Below are 20,917 nucleotides of genomic sequence, written 5' to 3' on the forward strand. Positions count from 1 at the left end.
TAGAAGTGGTGAACAGTTTGACCATTTTCACTGAGAATCAACTCATCAATTTAGCTTGAATCAATAAGAAATTCAAATCTGTTGTTCACGTGTGGATATATTGTATTTATCTTGCATTAGACTGTGGGAGCTGAACTACAGCACATAAGTGCTCCAGGCTAATGGACTTAGCAAACACTCTTCCTGTTGGAGACATACATTTTACAGCCAGAGGGAACATAAACAATAATCTTCTTAAGTTGTGAGCCTCTCTGCGAGCAGTAATAGCAAGCCCTTACTCAAGCAATGTACTGTATCTGAAGAGGAAATACTGACAGCTACTTTTCCATAACGTGGCATTGTTGTGCAGTTAGCGGCTCAGTCAGGTGGCACTTACGGACCAAAATTGTTGTGCTGTTTTTGTTGAAGCTGAATTTCTGTCAACACCTGCACAGATACCATACTAACACAGTGTTCTCAATTCATTTGAATAGCTGGTTAATATTAACGATGGCTCTTTCAGGTGTCACAGCAAACTATACATCACTGAGGTATTCATACTGAGACGTCCATAAAATGAAGACATAATTATTGTTATTGATTACACGCTTTTCATGCTACGATATGGTAAAATGTCTGCAGCGCAAAAGGTTTACTATTCCTAAAACTGATATTCTTAGGAATAGTAAACCTTTTCACATATGCATGTCTTTTGATCAACATCAGGCTGAGGGTTAGTTAGTGCACCAACAGCTCAGCAGGCTATAATCTGTTTGAGCTGTTTGAGCTCAGTAAGTGATAAGCCTGAAAGAGGCTGAGGAAAGAATAGGTACTTTTTTCACATCAGTAAAGAAAAAAGTAAATAAATAAAAATGTAGCCTTCTGAAAGACAATCTTTATTTTTTCAATAGATTGTTAATTTTAGATGTTTACGACAGCATTAGAGCAAAGCAACTCCAAAGCCAAATTAAAGTAGGATTTTCACTTATATTTCAGTTTTACAGAAGTCAGTTTGGTCTTTATTTCTAAAAAGAAAAACTTTAAATGTCAGCAGTGCCATCAGAAGCCAAAAGTCTGAGCTTTGCATGAATGCATAAGACTGACCGAGACAGTTTTCCCTGCAGGGATAGGGTTGCCAGTGCCCTTTGGAATATGTAATACCAGTCAGATCTTTGCACAGCATGTATAGTCATCAGGCCATTGACTTTGACCCCGAGCTGTTGGTAGATTAACTTCATCAAGTTCCTCCGACCCTCACAGAGAAGGTCACAGAGACGTCCTGCAGTCTTTTCAAGAAGATACAGTATATCTAACTGGGCTCTCATGTCTGCTGTAGAGATATTCTCCATCAGGACATCGATGCGAGATCGGATCTATGTTCCTTATCACTTCCCGTCTCATAGTAGTGCTTTCAATTTAATGGCTAAATTTAGAGAACAAAGCGCTAATGGACAAGACACACAAATCCTAGATTTTTAAATAAGGGCTGGTGTGTGTGTGTGTGTGTGTGTGTGTGTGTGGTAATTAATACATTGCATACGAGCAGAGGGTGTTTGTTTTCTCTGTATTCTCTGGTGTAGTGTTTGTTGCACAGCCCTGGTTCACCTCTTAAGTCAAAGCAGGAAGAAGCTCCAAGGCCAGGTCTGAAGAGGTTTACAACCTTCCCTAAATTCTTCCCTGTGGGTGAAATCATGTGAAAGCTGCTTAGGCAGATTATCCCTGCCTCGATGGCAGCTGGCAGCGAGATCTTTGGGAGGGCACCTGACTCGAGACTGGTGATGACGCAACAGCAGCCTTCTTCCAATCCTCCATGACCTTTAGCCCCCGGAGGGAAAAGTGCATCTTGTGGCCTAAAGCAGGCAGGAAATAAACCAGAAGATCAGACTCAGACACACACACACACACACACACAACATACAAGCGGTCTGATTACAAAATAAATTTAACAAGATAATCATTTCATTTGTTGCTGAATGTGTTTTAGATTGTGTAATCCATGTTTAACCTTACATTTTACTAAACACATATTTTGACATATTATTGACAACATTCTAAGATGATGTTTTCCTTGATTGTTTTCCATCACCACCCTTGTGTTTAGTCCAATTATCCAATCTATATATCTTTTTTTAAGCATCAACAATGCCCGAAAAGTAAACCATATCATAAAAGACAACAGGTGTGACAAAACTTTGCAACGAAGGGAATACACTGTCCAGCTCCAGCCAGCTTCCAGGTATAAGAATATTATCTATGTTGACCCAACTGTACTGCATTTTGTCCATAATGTAGTCCGTTATAAGATATGAAAAGTCTTGATTGTCAAAAATGAAATGCTTAGTGAAAGCCCCACATGAGCGCTTTGTCTGTCTCCATGTGATCCATGACAGAATCCAAGCAGATACGTTAAAAATAACATTGATTTTATACGAGTAATCACTTTATGAATGATGTAGAAAAAATATGCAAAAACATCAGCAACTCTCTCTCAAGAGAATTGAAGAGTAATTGTAGAAATGTCAGCAGCTGAAATGTGGTGAGTTCTGGTTTTTCTCATCCCGTCTTTCTTCGGGGTTGTACGGTCTTATTTTAAATGTCGGGAATCAATCACCGCGGTCTTCTGTTTTGTCTCATTCAGCTGATTTATGGGAGACTACCAAGCTTTGATAAATTAACAAGGAATAAAGCAATGTATTGAAACGGTCAATAACTGTCTGAGCTTTTTGTCATATTTAACTGTGTAATGGATATGATCATAAATCATATGAGGATCTAGAGCACATTACTGGCAACCATCTCCGTAAAGAATGCCGAGTCTTCATATAAACTGAAGGCAAAGTAATGATTATTTTTCAGGAATGTTTTGAATGTGGAAACACAGGTGAAAATCCCATCAGAGACGAGAAAAAAAAAAGGATAAATCAAACCGAGGTTGGATTTGCACCAAAAACCTCATATCTAACCATGCATATCTAACATAGTTGTCTAATTCTAAATAAAAGATGAAAATGTCATTCTTTATGCTACAAAAAGGTGTAAAACTGAGTAAATCAGGGATTGAGAAATTATACAAAGTAACCTACACCCACCACTGACTACACTGTTTAAACCAGAACACATCCCATCTCACAAGGACCGCTATATCTTTGATGTAGTCCACACATTGCAGCAGATACTTGGCCGGCACCGAGCTCCTAAAATAGACGGCAGTTCCAGATAAGTGGGCTGGGAGGCAAAAGCGAGAGAAAGTGAGAAAGTGTGAGAGTGGGAAGCAAGACAGTGTAACAAAAAGGGATAAAGGACTGGTATTGTGTGGCTGCAATCTGCTGCATTTACTACTAATTTCCATGCAGTGGAAATGAGGCACGTGTGTGTGTGTGTGTGTGTGTGTGTGTGTGTGGTGACGTCAGTAAAAGGTGCTCTTCAGTGAAGGCCTATCATGTAATTCTTTTGAAAGTCTGACCAGTAGTGGCCAAACAATCTTGATAAATGGCTCTGACGGGCACGAACAGACTGAAACATATCGATACAATATCACACATTTTAAAAATAAAATAAGATAATCCTTTATTTATCCCACAGCGGGGACACTTGCAGGATTACAGCAGCAAAGTGGACAGTGCAACAAGAGACATCAGTGGTCACTGAAGGAGCTGCACAATGCTGATAGTGTCTCCTGCGTGGGGTTTACAATATAGTGCAGGTAAAACACAACCACTGCAATGAGTTCACCTTCAGTCCATGTAATAAAGCAGAACACAGAGGCAAACAACAGAGTTATAAATAACTGGACGGCCGGCACCTTAAGACGGTTTTGTCTGGATGGAGGGCGCTCAGAGTTCAATGTAACCTGACAACTTAATCCCTTGTAGAGAGAGGCAGGGCCGTCTGGGATTTCCAAGCTAGTTGCTTATTAGCACTTAGAGAAGAACAGCATACACAGGCTCTTGTTTGGATACATTTCAGCTTGTTACATACGCGTGCATACCAACGGCACATTCACTTAGAAACAAATAGACACACATTGTTCTGCTATACTTTCCCACTCACCCAAATTACAGGGGTTTGTTTTGCTTTTACAAAACTTCACACAGTCTCAGGGGGAAGAGCTGAGCAAAACTCAACACAAGGAACAGCGTGTCACTAAAATAATAATAGCTGGTCCACCTTAAAAAGGTCAGTCCACCTTAAGTAGCCTAGCCTAAATTTGTCGCTAACTTCGGGGCTAACCCCCTTCACTTGGTGGCAAGCAAGACAAAGGAACTTGGGTGTTGAGGAGTTGTAGCATTAATTCACCGACAAACAGCCAAAACCGTACACACACTTCACTGCTACGTCCACAGCTAAAACATTAGTGTTATTCTTTAAAAAGGAGTTTGACACATGTATGAGACATTTTAGTTAAAAAAACATCTTAAAAACGAACAGAAAAAATTCCCCAACTCTTAGGCCCGGCAGCTTGGAGCCAAAGACAAATTTCCCTGCGGGACAATAAAGTGCATCTTATCTTCTCAATACACTGGCGGCAACCCTGACACCAACGATGAGTCTCAGATAGCCTACAGTCTGAAGTCAAGGAGAGGCTCATTCTTCATAAAGCCTGCCTGTCAATCGCTTTAAGCTCAATAAACAGATATTTGACCAAAATGTCTCCCTTTTGTCCAGGACATTGAAATTGTCCAAGACGTGTGGACCTGCAATACATTTTTCTAATAGAAATCCTGCATAAACTGCACAACAGAATTCAATGTGGAGTAAACTGTGAATTGCTTTGACACAAAACAACCTAACTCGACCTATACACCAAAAACTCTATTTTCCACATGTTTAGATACTATTGTAAAAACTGGCAAACTCACGTTCAAAACAATGAGTATATGATGTATAAATGCAAAATCACTGTAAATGGTATCTACATCTCAAAAGAAACAAAGTGCCATGAAGTCCTAATAGGGACACAGAGTGCCTATTTTCATTCCTCGACTTTGAAAGGGGGCAAGTGAGACGTAATCCAGAACGCTTTGTAATTGTTTGGGACGATGTAGTGTTCGGCTCATCAAGCTGGTCCAGTAACAGAGTGGTTTACAGCCCATCCTGGGACTGGTCTCACGTTTCCTTTCACCTTACTCTCTATTCCTCAACAGCATAGAGGACTTCTTTTCTTCTTGTCATGTGGATGAGACGTTATGGCCAAATACAGAAGGCAGGGTTCACTAGAACTGTTGTAATTCAATATCTTTACTTGCAGAGAGTAAGGGGAGAAGTTTGATACCACCATAAGACATGAGTGGTATCAACCAACCAATCCAACCAAAGGGATTGTATAGATATTACAATCCTTAATGTTTTTGTTCTGCTTACTGTGAATGTAGGCTGCCTCCAAGCTTCCTCTAACTTTACTCAAGTGAAGAAGTGGAAGCTGAACCCATCCTCTGGTGTCAGCCTTTGGATGCATGCCCATGGCCAGAGGCAGCTTTCGGGTGTTTTAAGCAGGAGGGTTCAGCAACCAAGATCAGCTGGAACCAGTATCTTCTTTTCTTACAAGAAAATTTAAAAGAAAGAAAGATGGAGATGGGAAGAAGGAACGATGGACGTAAAATGTCTTCCCTTTGACAAGATGGATTTTAGTCTGATATGTGATCCCGCAATTCCCACGTGATCTTGTGTATTAGTCAAGCGCCAAGCTGCACCCCTTTCTGGGGGATAGAAAACCTAAGATCCTATAGATGTCAATGTAATTTGACGTGGTCATTTTGACATGTGTGACGAGGACCCAACAAATCGAATGACCTGTGGTCAGTTGCTTATCCGGACATCCAAACATATTTGATCGAAACACCAGGTTTCGTAGGCTAGTAGTGTTAATAGCCAACTGGCTAGGCTGAGATCTAGTTGGTACAGTCTGATGCCACAATATGCATGACTGTACTGCAGCAGCCTCCCACTCAAGCAACGTTAGCTATCCAGCAGTAGTAAAGTAGCTGTCACCAGCATCGTTTAGCGATTCACCACGCTGACAGTGAATATTCACGTATTTTATGTGCAGCTTTTCTGAATTTTACTGTTTCTCTCTTAATGCGACAGCTCGACTGCTTCCCCCACAAGGGGCCACGGCCTTGGCGCTTTACGATGTGATGCCGGTCTGGTCTATACATGTGTCTGCTCACCACATGCAGCACCCATGTGAGAGCAGTCTGACCTTTGAATTGAGCTGTATGCGACAACCTCACTAGCATGGAAAAAGTGTGTGTGTGTGTGTGTGTGTTTGCGTATCTGGGAGTGTCCGCCTCTCTGTGTGCATCTCCCGCATGCTTGAGGAAATTGTCAATAGTTGCTCATGAAGACCAGGACCAGCTCAGCCCCGCCCTGCCCTCTGAGAGCACATGGTCCACGTTAAAGCCATTTCACCCAAGGGCGTGCTGGCCATCAGGTTCTTCAGTCAAACGTCTGGCCGTTTCAGTTCGTCCTCAGAAAATGACATCGCATTTGAAATTCGGCTTCTGGCTGGATAATGTTTCCCGGGAGTGTTAGCAGAGACTTCCAAGTTCACTGGGTTTGTGTTCAGTCATGCAGAGTGTAACAGTGGACTGTGATACTGTAAGGCTGGGATTGATGCATTATTCACATAACTTGGTTTAGCTCCAGAGCTCCACATCAATACAGCCTTCTTTTAAAGCTGTATGGAGCACCTCAAGGTGGTAAGTCAAAATCAAACAAAAAATTGTGCAGGAGTGAAACTACAGGTTGCACATTTCAGAAAGAACAAGACAATGATTTATCCACATCTAGGTGTCCTGTCAGCAGTTGTCTACATTTTGTCTGGTACAAAGCTCATTGTTGAGCCGAGTTGCTGGTGTGCTACAGTGCTACAATATATAATTTGATATTTGATTATAGATAGCCCCCCAACTGAGCCTTTTATAAGTTAAATATCACACTTTTCTGTTGCATCTTTCTGTAGCTTTCTCCATCTGCTGTTAAACAGGTACCACGCCAGGTTAAGCGTATTGAGGTCAGACAGGATGGCCGCTGAACAGCACACGTTTAATCTGTTGGTTGGACCAGGTCAAGGGATTAGACCAGCTTGTTGGGGGAAATACTCAGGTCGATCCTGTCACTCTCTGCTGGCTGCACTATTCAATATCCGATTTCCCCCTCTCATATCCCCACTGCAGGCCTGGCAGAAAAGGTCAATACAGCGCTGTTCTCGTGAAAATGTCCTAAATTTCTGTATACAGGCTTCTTTTGCACTTCTTTTGATCTGGATGTCCTAGTAGTATCATGACCTCTAAAGGGTAGAATTAGGTTTGTCTGTATACAGGGTTGTTAGGTCCGTTAGGTAAATTGGCTCTATTAGCTCGCAGCATGGGCACAGCCGGATTTGCCTTGTGTTTGTCAGTGTCTCATCAAAACTATACTGCAATTACCACGGACACCACCGATACCAGTGACACCTTACAGGCACCAGGATAAGAGGAGTTCCAGCAACAGATATGTATTCTCCAGCTTACAATCTTCAACGATAAATCAAAAGGAGGCTAAACGACGCTTAAATAGGAGTGTATTAAGTTTCATAGTGGAGTCCGACAGTGTTTGTGTTAGAAATCACCTTTGCAATAGTATGTGTATAAGAAACAGGGAGCCGGTATGTACTGTACGAGTGCGTTTATGTGTCGTGTGCATTTGCCCTTTGTCCTGGCTGCTATGTGTTCTGGTATGTAGCTAAAGGTCGGGGCCAGGCGGAGAGCAGGACGACAGGGGCCCGGTCAGGGGGAGCTGTGGCTGGAAAGAGCCGCAGAGCCAAAGGCCAGCAGCTCTGAAGAGAGAGGGGATTAGGACGGAGCCATGGATATCAGAGCAAAACAATGCAGATCCTTGTGCACAGGCTAAAAGAATACAGGCTATAGAATGCAAGAGGAAATAATCAGTTAGTGCACCATGTATATTTAATATCCCTCTACCGAGACTGAAGCAAAACGTGTGTGTAATTTAAGAGCAGCAACATCTCGGAAATGTGAGCCATGACATTCCAGAAACTTCTCGCCCGTCATTAACTCGCTGCATGCGTTCACAGGGCTCATGCACAAGCTGTTCCTGAGAATGCTGCAAGTCGAGATCGCTACAGCGCGCACACACACACACACACACACACACACACACACACACACACACACTAAGCCATCCAGCAGTCTTCCTGTTGGCTATAAGCGGTACTGCAGGGTCAAAAGTCTTCTGCCTCAGCGGTTTAGAGAACGGTGACTCTGACCTCTGACCTTTTCTGCTCAGGCTTGTGGCCAGCAGGCTGCTTTACACACGTCAGGGCTGTGTTTTGCGGGATGAATAGACTGGATTTACACAAGGAAGAGATGTCACATGTCTCTGCAGTAAGTAGTTATCACATGACCTAGATTGCATCAAGCTAAATATGGAAACACCAAGTGTTGAAGGGTTAAAACACTTTGTTTGTTCCGAGAATAACTAGCAATAGAACAAATGATCATTGTCTTGTTGACTCACTGCAGAACTTTGTAAGAAATGTTTGGGAGGCTGCCATTTGTTATGCAATCTTTCAGATCTGTGACCTTGTTCTGCAAAGCCTACAAGGAAATTAGACCTAGAAATGTTTGCCAGTGGAACATTACAAGGGTTAGAAACAATACCATATATACCTGCATGATCTGGTGATGAATACTAGATCAATTGAAGGACCGGCATATATAACCATTACTTTGTCGATGCATTGTTTGGGAGCTTAGGCGATTGTTGAAATTCCACAGACATCTGTAACACATAGAATGAAAGTTGTGTGCACAGCTTTCCTCCATTTCGGTCCCTTTGATGAATAAGGCACACACAGAGAGTTTAAAAGGAAGATCCAAATATGAAATCTTGAGCCTGGAGGATTTGACTGGCTTGATAGAACTGCTGCCATGTTGCTTATCCTTTTTAAATCTTTGGAGGAAATATGAGGGATGGACTGGAAACCCTCAACATTTTACTTCCTAATCTGGTGGAGTAGAAGAGTCAAAAGGCATAACTTTGATTTATTTATATTCATTTAGTGACCGCAGAAGCAATGTACATCAAAAAGCCAGATTTCGAAATTGGAAGAAAAAGTGACTTATGACTCATGTTTTGGATAATTTGATAGTACACATCTGTGCACCACATCCTTACATTACAATGGTGCGGGTAACAAAAAAAATTGTTGCTGCAATTTCTATCAAAAGGTTAAAAAAAAAAAGTTACATCATTTATTAATTTAATGAGGGATGAATTTGTGCTTCATTGACATTAAATAAAGAACTGCGTTATGTTGTGTTGCTGTTATTTTGTCCAATCTCTGATTCTTCTCCTGTTCAATACAGAATGGTGTAGCATCCATGACATACAACATGAAAATACTGCTGGATTACTTCTAGTAACAGACATTTATTACCGTATGCATGCTCAAATGACGGATGAGTTGAGGAACGTTTCTTTACTGTTCCCGATGGTAAATTTATCACAAAGCAGTAAATATTAAATAAAGTGTGTTCTGCATCTTCTCCCCCTACTTTTATTCAGAAACGGATTTTCTCCAGATTGTTCAGGAGCAAATTGACATTTCCAGAGCAGCCTCCGTGTTTTTCCTGATTAAAAATATATTTTAAAAAAACCAATGACCAGTCCAGCATATAGTGCGTCAATTCAAGAAGGATTAATATTGATATGTAACATAAGGAGAAAACTGTGGATCATCCATTATTATACAGAATCAGAACCCTTAAAATTACATCTGTCTCCAAGTATTTAATCCACAGCCTTGCTAGACCAAAATGACAAAAGCAATAATTGTGCCAGGCCATCCCAAACCAGCGAATGATCCAAAAACTTCAAACTGATTAAATAAAAGAAGAATAAAATACTTCCAAGCAAGACAACATAAGAAATGTAAAGAGTGTTGGAAAGCATCTGTAGGTTGGAGAAGCCATTTTCCTTTCAAAGTCAGAGCAGATGAAACCTCTGGCAAAATCTCTCCACTGATCTTAGGAATTCTGTTATATGCATTACTGATGTGTGAGTGCTGGTGTGTGAGATCCACATTTCCAGCTGAGGGTACAGCCGCAAGGTAGCACAGTGTGTACATGCCTGTGCTTCTCAGAGAGCACGCCTCAGTCATTGTGTGTGTGCAGGAACAGGGCGTGGCTGAGAGTGATAAAATATTTGTGCATTTGTCTTTAACCCAGAATGTAGGTGTGCATAGTAGATTAACCATACCAGGTGTGTGTGTGTGTGTGTGTGTGTGTGCGTGCGTCTCTCTCTCTCTCCCTCTCCCCTTCTATGGAATTGGCCAGGGAGGCTGTGATTCATGAGACGACACACGTACTAACACAAACACAGAGGAGATGGTGCCTTGGTCTTAATCTGCGGATGTGTGTGTCAGTGCAGCGATGTTGAAGTATTCCCATCCTTTAAATACAAGTAATAATAGTATAAGTCGTGCTCTCAAAAGTTTCCATACAGCTACTCAAGTTAACTTGAGGTGGAGACATATCCAAAGAATATTATCAGACTGTGCAGTCTTTGGTGCATTTTAGCATCTTTCAGCTCGTTGTTTTGGTTTTACGGCCCATAACTTCACTGTTTTGGTTCACTCTCAGCAATCAACCCGTTTCCAGCCGCAGCAGGCATTTGAATAAAAGCTCTGATATACCCACTTTACACTACCGGCTCAGCACCAAACAACAGACAGACACACTTAGCGACTGGTGAACACAGTGGAGCATCTAGAAGTTAAAGAGTTAGATATCCCTCAGGAGTTGGTGGATGGCAAAAGTTAAAAGGGAAGGTGAATACACTACAATACATGATAATGTTGCTCTGTGTCTGCTGATGTGTTAATATGTAACAGTTTGCCAACACATTCTCATTTATTAGTCAGTTTTATTTCAGTTTCATGCAAAACATTTACATGGTTACAAGGCACCGCTATCAAATATCAAAAATGAAGTATGTTAAGCTTGTCACACTGCCCTCATGTGGCAAAAACAAACATTGTAATGCAATTTAAAGTAAAAGCACTCATTAGGCAACAGAAGACCTCCGTCAGCGTTAGTTGGATTATGTTTATTGGCAATTTAACATGTATGCAGCATGTTCATGTTGTAGCAGGTCTAGGTGGTGCTAATTATTTTATCATTGTAGGTTTTACAAATTGAAATCAGCAAAATACATGTAGTGGTGTTGTCTCCCAACCTTGCACAGTGAGCCCCACACTGCTCTTATTGCATGTTCCTCTTCCTTTCAGATCTGCTCGGTCAGCTCTACACGTCAGTCTGACAGGGAGAGAAAGATGGCTGCTCTCTGCCTCATTCCCACAGCACAAGCACAAAAGGTTTACACATTCATAAACATTATGCTATGTGCGTATATGTTGTGCGTCATGGAAGGAGCCCTCCCTCGTGGGTTATGTATATGAATGAATGGCTTCCACACATGGCACGGCTCCTCCCCAGGAAATCCACCACTGTACTTTCCAAAAATAGAGTATGACTTGCTTACAGTGGAACTAACGCATCAGAGACCGGTTTCCAGCAGGGCTAAATGTGATGAGACCGGGGTGTACCTCCTGCTGGAAGGACTGCTTGTAGCTGAAGCTGCTCTCAAAGACGTGTGTGCATGCAATTCAGCAAACTGGCACATTCAATTCCCTAGGCTACAATGTACATACAGAAAATCCACATGCACGTATACGCACGTATACACACACACAAACACATGCAACTAGACATGCATAGCCAGAGCAGTAGAGAGAGATGTAGGCGGTGTGACGCAAGCATTATGAGTCACTCTGACACAAAGCCCGAGTTAGAACACACACACCATTGTCACGGTATTACCTCTCCAACAGGTTGACTTTATTGCTGCTCTGCCTCCACTCACGGATATGAAAAACTGACTCGATGTGAAGACACGGACGACTTTAAATCACCAAACCAGAACCTTATTCAGTACAAACCGCTCATGAAATGTTCTTTCCAGTTTGTATTACAGACAGGGGTCCAACAACGATTACATCGCACTTTTCATTCTTGTAAACTCGGATATGATAGTTATGTAAAAGGGTGTAACTATAGCAACACGAACCTGTCATCCAAGCACCCCACCATACGACCAGTGTTTCCACAGTGAAGGAGAAACAATTGTACCTCTTTTTTCATGTTATTTAAGTATATAGGATCATTATTATTATAATAATGATGTTGCTCATGAAGCCAGCATCCCCTACCACCTCTGAGGAGTCACAATTTGACTATTCTAGCTGAATTATTAAGTCGTATGAAGTTTATTTGTGTAGCCCAGTATTCCATATAAATGTCTCAAAGGGGCTTCACACGTCCACATTGGCAGCACTTCCAAAATCAGGCCCAAAATGTTCAAGAAGACCAACTCCTGCTGCAGTACCGATCTCTTCCACAGGAGAGCGCAGAACCTCCTCATCGCCTGTGCTCGGAGAGCTGCCAAGTACATAGCAAGCTGCTGCCCAATCCTGTTTGTCACATCAGTGGAAAAAAAAAAAAGGCTAACTTTATAGTATGTTTCAGCACTTTCCAAGGATAAGGAGATCCTTTTTGAATAAGAGGCAAGACTGCAACCTTGCCTGCTAATACATGGTGAAATACACATTCCTCCATGTTGCTCCACAGAGAAAACACAAAGCTGTTAAGTTATACAATTGTGAGCGCTGCCAAAAGGTGCAGTTATGGGCTTTTCTATTTGTGCAATTAGTACGGAATAAGCCATTAACACTGGGTAATGTTTTAGAATAATTGCCCCCTCAAACTGCTTGCAGACTTTGTTCGCAAGCACAACAGGAGCCTTGGATTACTCACACACACATACGCACACACACTGCCCAGATGGGAGACAGATGTTTAACAGACAAGGTCAAGGAGTCCATACAGGGATTGTCTCCTCCACCATTTCTCAGTATTCTCAGTATTGTTCAGATCACCACATCCACATAAGTCCAGGAAATTTCCTCTGGAATGGAAACCATGTCCTCCTCTCACAGACCTATTTGTGTTTCTTTTCTTTGCCTCAAACACTTTTATTCTGGTCTCGTGGTATATTCAACAGGGTTGAGAGTCAACCACACATACATTGACGTGCACACTTAAGAAAACAAACAAAAATAACTAATTTAATCTTTTCAAAAAGACTGTTTCTCGTCCTTTCAGGGTGATTCTGGGGTCCGGCATTATTCAGAGAAAGTGCTGAGGATGGCCAATACTCAAACCAGCAGAGAGATTATGAAACATGAGGAGGAGGAGGAGAAGTCTCCAATCTCATTATCCCCACCGAAACTAATCCACCAGGAACACCTCCAAGTAATCCATACCCATGTACCTCACACATCATTGTGACACAGATATTTATATTCACACACACATGCATGGTAGTATAAGGGGATCCATAGTAATAAACTAAAGACAAAGATGGCAGATATGCAGGATACAATGTTGCTGGGCTTGGAGGGAATCAAAAAAACCATCCTGCATGGAGGCACCGGAGACATCCCAAAATTCATCACTGGGGCAAAGGTATTTATTTACATTTTCTGATAAATCACATCTTTACATTCACTTTTTGGACTGCTGACCAGCTTAGCTCTCATCAGTTATAGACTTATAGTGGTGCGAGTACACAGCTATTTCACTATACAGCCCATTGACTGTTTTGTAAATGAATCTAACTGAACCAATTTTCATAAAAATAACTAATTTATTGTCTGTACTTTGGACAAATGGCTGAATGATTGAAAATGTGTCTCACAAAGCTAGTTTCAAATGTTCTAAATCTAATTAGAGGTACGAATAGAAGTCAACATGCGCACTAATTATGCACATCATCCCGAGCATGCAGAGACAAAAGAGCAAACCATTTTTCTAGACTGTGGTTGCAAAGCATAAATGTCATCATGTAGACTTGATTTTAAGCATAACAGATATGCTATTTGCTTCTGATACATCATCTAATAATGGGTTAATTCAGATGTGTTTGGTGTGTCTCCTCTTAAGAACCAGACTTAAAAGAAGCAATAAGGAACAGTAAATTGATTGGCCTGCTGAGACTATGATCTGTGAAGGTTTGATGATGCATGGCTTCATTACTTTGAGATTCATGGATTTTATTTTCCTTGTGCCAATTTGAAGCTATTGCAACTGTTATGAGGGGAGGCACATTCATGTGGTTGCAATTCCCCGTGGCAGACAATGACCCTTTAATGAGAAGAACATTTTCAAAACCTAAATGAATACACCTCGAACCATCTGCATCAGATTTGACAAAATGAGTCTATAACTTAAAGAACGCCGTTATGTACGTGTGCAATTATTTTTCAAGAGGTGTCATGAGTGTGGAGTCTTGCCATTTCCCTGTTCTTACACTCATGGCGAACTGTGTGTGGTTAAATGGCGTTATAGCTTCCTTCTCTGCTTTCTGACAGTGGAAGTCTGATGAAGTTATCATAAAATATGGGAGTAGCTCATTGTGTTATCTGAAAGTGTCTTAATCCACTTTAAAGCTGACATAAGTCTTTGCAATTCATTAATTTGTTATTTTCCCAACTTTCTGTCCGCGCTGTATAGTTTTAACGAGCAAGCATCGTGTGGCTCTTCTCTCTCCGTGTGGTTCTCCTTCTCTATGGTTCTTTTTACTCCAGGTGACGTTCCACTTCCGCACCCAGTTGTGCGATGATGAACGCACAGTGATAGATGACAGCAAAGTGGTGGGGACGCCCATGGAGATAGTGATCGGCAACATGTTTAAACTGGACATCTGGGAGACCCTGTTGTCTTCCATGAGGATTGGGGAGGTGGCTGAATTCTGGTGTGACATCATTGTGAGTGCTAAAAGATGTTAAATGTCAGCCGTTTGAGTGTTGCCTTGTTATTAAGCAACGTGCATCGTCTGTTAGTTCAAATCCCTTCTGAGAAGTTAGACTGTTCAACTTTATTCAGAACGACGTCACACTGCAGATGTGGAAGTTACAGACCCTGCTTTTAACAACAAGTGCAGTAAGTGCCCCACTTATACATTTAAAGCTTAAACATAAAGCACAAGCATACGGCAGAGTATATTGCACCCCCCTCTCCCCTTGATTACTCTGCTCTTCGTGAAATAGAAAATGAACACAGATGTATCAAGACAATAAATGTAAAGAACAGAGTGGGGCGCCCTTTTCAAAACTGGATCAACAGGCTATCTGAAGCAAAAACAATTATTGCATAACAATAATAAACGTGGTTTGCATTCATGTATTAAGAAAACTGCCTCAGGAACATTTGATTAACTTTCAGTTTTACTTAACTATAATGAATGTGGTTTCTGTGTGACCTCCTCCTGTAATGAAATGTTGTCCCATAGACTATACCGATATGTAATATATAAGCCCCTATACCAGAGACAGGTGTTATGAAGCAAACATACCTTCTCTGAATGTGTCGCTGAAGGTGTATCTTATGCAATCTATCATTTGTTCTTTCTGGTGTGTGAGTGCTCGTGTGTGTGTGTGTGTGTGTGTCAGAGACCGATGGGTTGAGGCATACTGTCATGAATCTGCAGCAGCCTCACTTCTCCCTAATCGGCTCCGATTCCGGCTGAATCAGCACTAGTGACTCGCCTCCTCCGATTAGATTTGATGGGGCTTAGAGCATGTATTCACTCCTCTCTGAACAACATGGCTGCGTCACACACACACACACACACACTGGATATGTTGTGCAATGTCGCTTCCATCCAGTGGAGGGCAAACTTGCCACGTTAGACTGAGGAGATGGACTGGAGATAATGTGAAACAAGTCATTTTAATTGGAATTACAATCAATCTTTAATCAGTTTGATGCAAGATGTATCAGAATTCCTGTTTAGGGTAACTGCAGCAGAAGTATGATCTATATCACCATGTTACTCTTGACCAAGGAAGTGCATAAGACAGAATTTGAAAGCGGCTTAAATATCGAAAGTCACCTTTAGTCTAATTCCATTTTATATTTTGACTGTTGCGATCCTCTCTCCACTCCAGCACACCGGCGTTTATCCACTTGTGGCCAAGAGTATGAGGCGCATTGCAGAGGGCAAAGACCCAGTGGACTGGCACATCCATACGTGTGGTATGGCCAACATGTTCGCCTACCACAGCCTTGGCTACGACGACCTGGATGAGCTGATGAAGGAACCAAAACCCCTCTACTTTGTCCTGGAGCTGATCCGGGTGAGAAAGAACAGAGTCGGCCACACGGATTTGTGTGGATCTGTGTCAAAGGGAAGCTTTACAAGAGAGAAGTTGTTGTTTTTTAAAACAATGTGTGTGTGTTTGGTAGGTGCAGCAGCCTAGTGAGTATAACAGGGAGACGTGGGCTATGAGCGATGAGGAGAGGCTGAAGGTGGTCCCCGTGCTGCACGGCCAGGGCAACAAGCTCTACAAACAAGGACACTACCAGGAGGCCACACAAAAGTACAAGGAGGCCATCATCTGCATCAAGAACGTTCAGACGAAGGTACATCAAATCAGCGGTCTGAAATCTTATTTCCTTCTATAAAACAGTACGCATAGACATGGATCTAAACCACTTTCTTCTTCTTCAGGAAAAAGCATGGGAGGTCCCGTGGCTGAAGCTGGAGAAGATGGGCAACACCTTAACGCTCAACTACTGCCAGTGTCTACTCCGCATGGAAGAATACTACGAGGCCATCGAGCACACCAGCGACATCATCAACCAGCACCCAGGTTTGGCACCGACAAGAGACCGGTGTGACGTGTGCGACTCAGGCGGCAACCTCCAGTTCTGAAAAGTGAAGCCAATGCGGGAGTGTCTTAAACCAGCATCTAACAAGTCAGATTAGATGGAAGGCTATGAGAAAATCACCCTGCTTATCACTCGATTTATTACCCGAGTAAACACTGTAAATAAGAGTTTATGGTTTCAATTACTAGTTTTCAAGTCCTCTTCAATACAGCATGGTGTTCATTTAGTAAATTATGGTCCCATTTAGAGTAATAGACCATAAAGCAGGGTGTGATTTAGGGCGGGGCTACCTTGTGATTGACAGGTTGCCACCACTGCGTTTTCCAGCCTGGAAGTTGTCGATGTTTTTGTCTTTCAACTTTAACCCTTTCACATTGTGTTTTCAGCTAATGAAAGTTAATTCTAACATCTTGGTGACTAAACATGTGATTAGGGTCAGCTATACTGCCTGTGGCCCTATTCTGTCTCCTTAAAACAACGGGTGACGTCATGGTGAATACTTCCACTTACTATATACAGATGGTGTGCTTCTACCATGGTGGAGTGAGGGGTTCTTAAAGTAAAAAAATGTTTTACCAAGTACAATATCCCAGTCCAGCCGGTTGATATATTGTAAAAGGGGAGATCCTTGACTTTGAGAAATACCCTATATGTGTACGTGTTCATAAGTTGAAGACATAGAATTATTACATTTTTGCAGATATTTCACATCAGTTAAGAACATCGAGCATACACGCTTGTCAAACATGCTTGTATTTGGCCTCCAGGTGATTTTAAGGCCTACTACCTGCGAGGGAAGGCCCACGCGGAAGTGTGGAACGAGGCCGAGGCTCGGCAGGACTTCAGCAGGGTGCTGGACCTGGACCCCGGCATGAAGAAGGCCGTCAAGAGGGAGCTGGCTGTGCTGAACATGCGCATGGAGGAGAAGAACCAGGAGGACAGGAACAAGTACAAAGGCATGTTTTGACAGGAGACTGAAGCAGAGGTTTGAGGGCCAGAGAAGCCACGCGTTAAAGAAGAGCAACGTTGGTAAATCACAAATCTCCACACTTTGCCTTTAACCCACTCCCTGCATTGACTTTCACAAGAACTGCGAGACACTCCCAGCAGTGTTAAAGACAGTGTCCAATAAAATGATCCAGGTTTATTAAATCAGGAAGTTATAAGCCCCTCCCTTTCTGCTTGTCTTTCTATTTCCTCGAACAATGAGTGAGACAGCCTATTAAATTAAGGACTTTTCACTCTTATAATCTCACTTAAGGTGAAGTTTACAAGGAGTTTGCTTTGGTTCATTGACAAGAAATCTAGGGGATGTGTAAATATTCACAGTATTGAGAATAAAAAGAATATGCGATAACAGCCCAAAAAGATATGAGTCAATGTAACGCATATGGACATGTGGAGATGTAAATGTAATGCGTGTGGAGGTTTGTTTATTAGTACGCTTACATGCAGAGAGATAGATGAGAAGATCAATAGCCTACCACTCGCATGGTTGTATGCAAAACATGTATCTGGAGATAGCACCCGCTTACTTAGCATAAATACTTTAATCAAGAGGAAACTGCCAGCCTGGTTCTGTCCAACACCATTATAACATGCAAGCTTTAGGTAGCTAGATTTTGCATTAATTTGGACAGAGCCATGCTAGCCGTTTCCCCTCATTTCCAGTGTTTATGCTAAGCTACTTAGTTACATATTTACCACTCAGATACCAGGAGTATAAGTCTTCTTACTCTCGGGAAGGAAAGCACATAAGCATACTTCCCAAAATGTGGAACTATTCCTTTGCTATTGTTCTGATTTGTAATATTGTTTTTGGTATATTTTCTCATCATGTATAGAAAAGAAATCATCCATTTGACCCTGATTGATTGACACTAGTTAACTGTTGGATATATCTTTCTAAATATGTCCCCACACCAGATGTTATGCGACTCCACAGCAACACCATTATTGTAGTTTTTTCAAGCCAAATGTCACAAAAACACTACCGAAGAGTTTAGGTGGCCATGTTATTTCTAAATTGTTATCTATAGTCAGCAGCCGTATAAAATAACAATAAAGCCCAGTTACTACTCCGAGTCTTGTAAGCACATTGGCCTTCCACAAGGTGGAGCTCTGACCACATTGTTCCTCTGTTTCAACCTGAAGCCTGTTGGAGAAATTATTCCGAGCACAGCGTTGTAATTTTTTACGAGGAGTCTAGGGGCTCGTAAAAATAAATGATCTGGCTTAAATGCACGGCTTGTCTCCTCCCCATCTTTTCCTTTGTGCATCTTAAAAAGAGAGAGCGGAAGGAAACAGGGCGTTTCATGCAAAAGGCTGAGTTATTACTATCACATCTGGGGAAATGCACTAAAAGACACATTCGAATGCACTCGTGTTTGTGAATTAAGATGAAATATTAGATCAATAGCATGACATCACACTGAGAGCTCAGTTTCATTGAGGGAATCCCCACTCATCACTATCTGCACTGTCACACCCCCCCCCCCCCCCATTCATCACTACCACAGGTCACAGCGCAGTGTTAGCAGTCAGTCAGGGAAATGAGGCCGACGCTAATGCACCAGTCTAACGAAGAGGAAAATCAATAAGAGCAGATCAAAGAAAAACGGATTAAACATTCAAGCTAAAGCATCCAGCCCTTTACAACCGCCGTTACTAATGCAGTTCCTGTCGAGTCTTGCCTGATGTGAGGCAACTAAACAAAGAGACTAAAACTGCGGTTTGATACAGCACTCATGAGAGACCATATGCACTTTATCTCTTCTCAGATCCAGTATTACATTTTCTTAATCGTCACACTTGATATCATCAGTGTTAATTAGAAAAAAATGGAGTTAGAAAGAATAGATTTATGATGCAGGGCTGTGCCATTGGAAACCCTGCCCTGGACTAAAACACGGAGCTACAGTAAATTCTGCATAGCAGCACAATCTGCTGCTGGCTTTCCTCCATAAACCACTGGTGCTGATGTTGAGAAGAGGGGAAGAAAGGGGGGAGGAGGAGGAGGAGGGGGAGGCTGAGGCTGTTCCTCAGCAGACTGCCCTGCTCCAACATAATATGCATCAAGACGGCAGGAAAAGGACAATCTCATACAGGAAGTACGGTGATTGTATAATCAAAGTAAAATACATTTTTCAAAGGAAGGTAAAGAAAATGTTTTATATTTTGTGTTTCTTGTATTAGTCTTCACACTTTCCATGTTACATTATAAATGAATACAAAAGTATGTGGCAATACAATTACTTTATGTACTGCATACGTTCTCTCTCTTTCATTCGTATACATTGCATTCATTTGACAAATAGCCTACTTGCAATATATATATATATATATATATATATATATATCAATAATACTTAACACAGAATATTTTGTCAATGTACATAATTTGCCTTGAAAAGTGTTTCCCCCAAAAAAAGACCGTGTAATTCTGTATAAAAGACATTCTTGTTGTAGAGGTGGGAGTGTTGAAGGAAAAAATGATGTGATGATGAGGTTATAGGATAGGCTAATTAAATTAATTAACTTATTTAGGATAAAGGATGAAGTGCATGAACACCAAAGTTACAGCACGTACATTTCACTTCACAGAGGCCCTATGTTCAAACCAACAACACTGCAGACACAACTGATTATCAATCACACAACCGGAAATGACGACAAAACTCAGAATCAAACAGAAGTAACCGACAATAAATAAATAAGAATCCATTGACACCAAGGCAGATGCAACAAACATTTAGCCACAAAAAGAAAGAGACACTTCTTAAAGAATCAACAGCAGAATAAAACACTAAAGCAACGCAGAGATGTATAAACATGATCTTGCAGCAGCAAACAAACACATATTAGGGGGGGGGGGGGGGGGGGGCAGATGCACAGTTTTTGCAAGTGTAGAGCACACACGAATAAAGTTTCTCATTAAACTCACCTGTCTGAACCTCATGCAACGCAAAGTAGCCTCCTGTCCTCCTCAATCTGCTCCAGGTTCCACTCCTTTCCTCGTTCTTTCTCAAAGCAGGACATCACCAGTCTACTCAGCCTCTATGTCCCACGTGAACCCTCAAAGGTTCAAAACACGTTGAGCTGAACGAGACTCTGCAGTCACTCACAAACAGCACAGAGGCATAAAA

The 20,917-nt window shown here is 41.8% G+C and overlaps 1 protein-coding gene across 1 annotated transcript; it reads left to right on the plus strand.

Annotated features, from left to right (window-relative positions):
• Positions 1-13,460: 13,460 nt before the first annotated feature.
• Positions 13,461-17,739, plus strand: aipl1 (aryl hydrocarbon receptor interacting protein-like 1). Its single transcript, XM_076101033.1, has 6 exons — positions 13,461-13,565; positions 14,687-14,866; positions 16,049-16,237; positions 16,347-16,523; positions 16,612-16,753; positions 17,540-17,739. The coding sequence occupies exons 1-6, from the start codon at positions 13,461-13,463 to the stop codon at positions 17,737-17,739; spliced, it is 993 nt and encodes a 330-aa protein (XP_075957148.1).
• Positions 17,740-20,917: the final 3,178 nt, after the last annotated feature.

The sequence above is a fragment of the Anarhichas minor genome, unplaced genomic scaffold (genome assembly GCF_050575085.1).
Source record: "Anarhichas minor isolate MPS153535 unplaced genomic scaffold, ASM5057508v1 ptg000026l, whole genome shotgun sequence".
Lineage (NCBI taxonomy): Eukaryota > Metazoa > Chordata > Actinopteri > Perciformes > Anarhichadidae > Anarhichas > Anarhichas minor.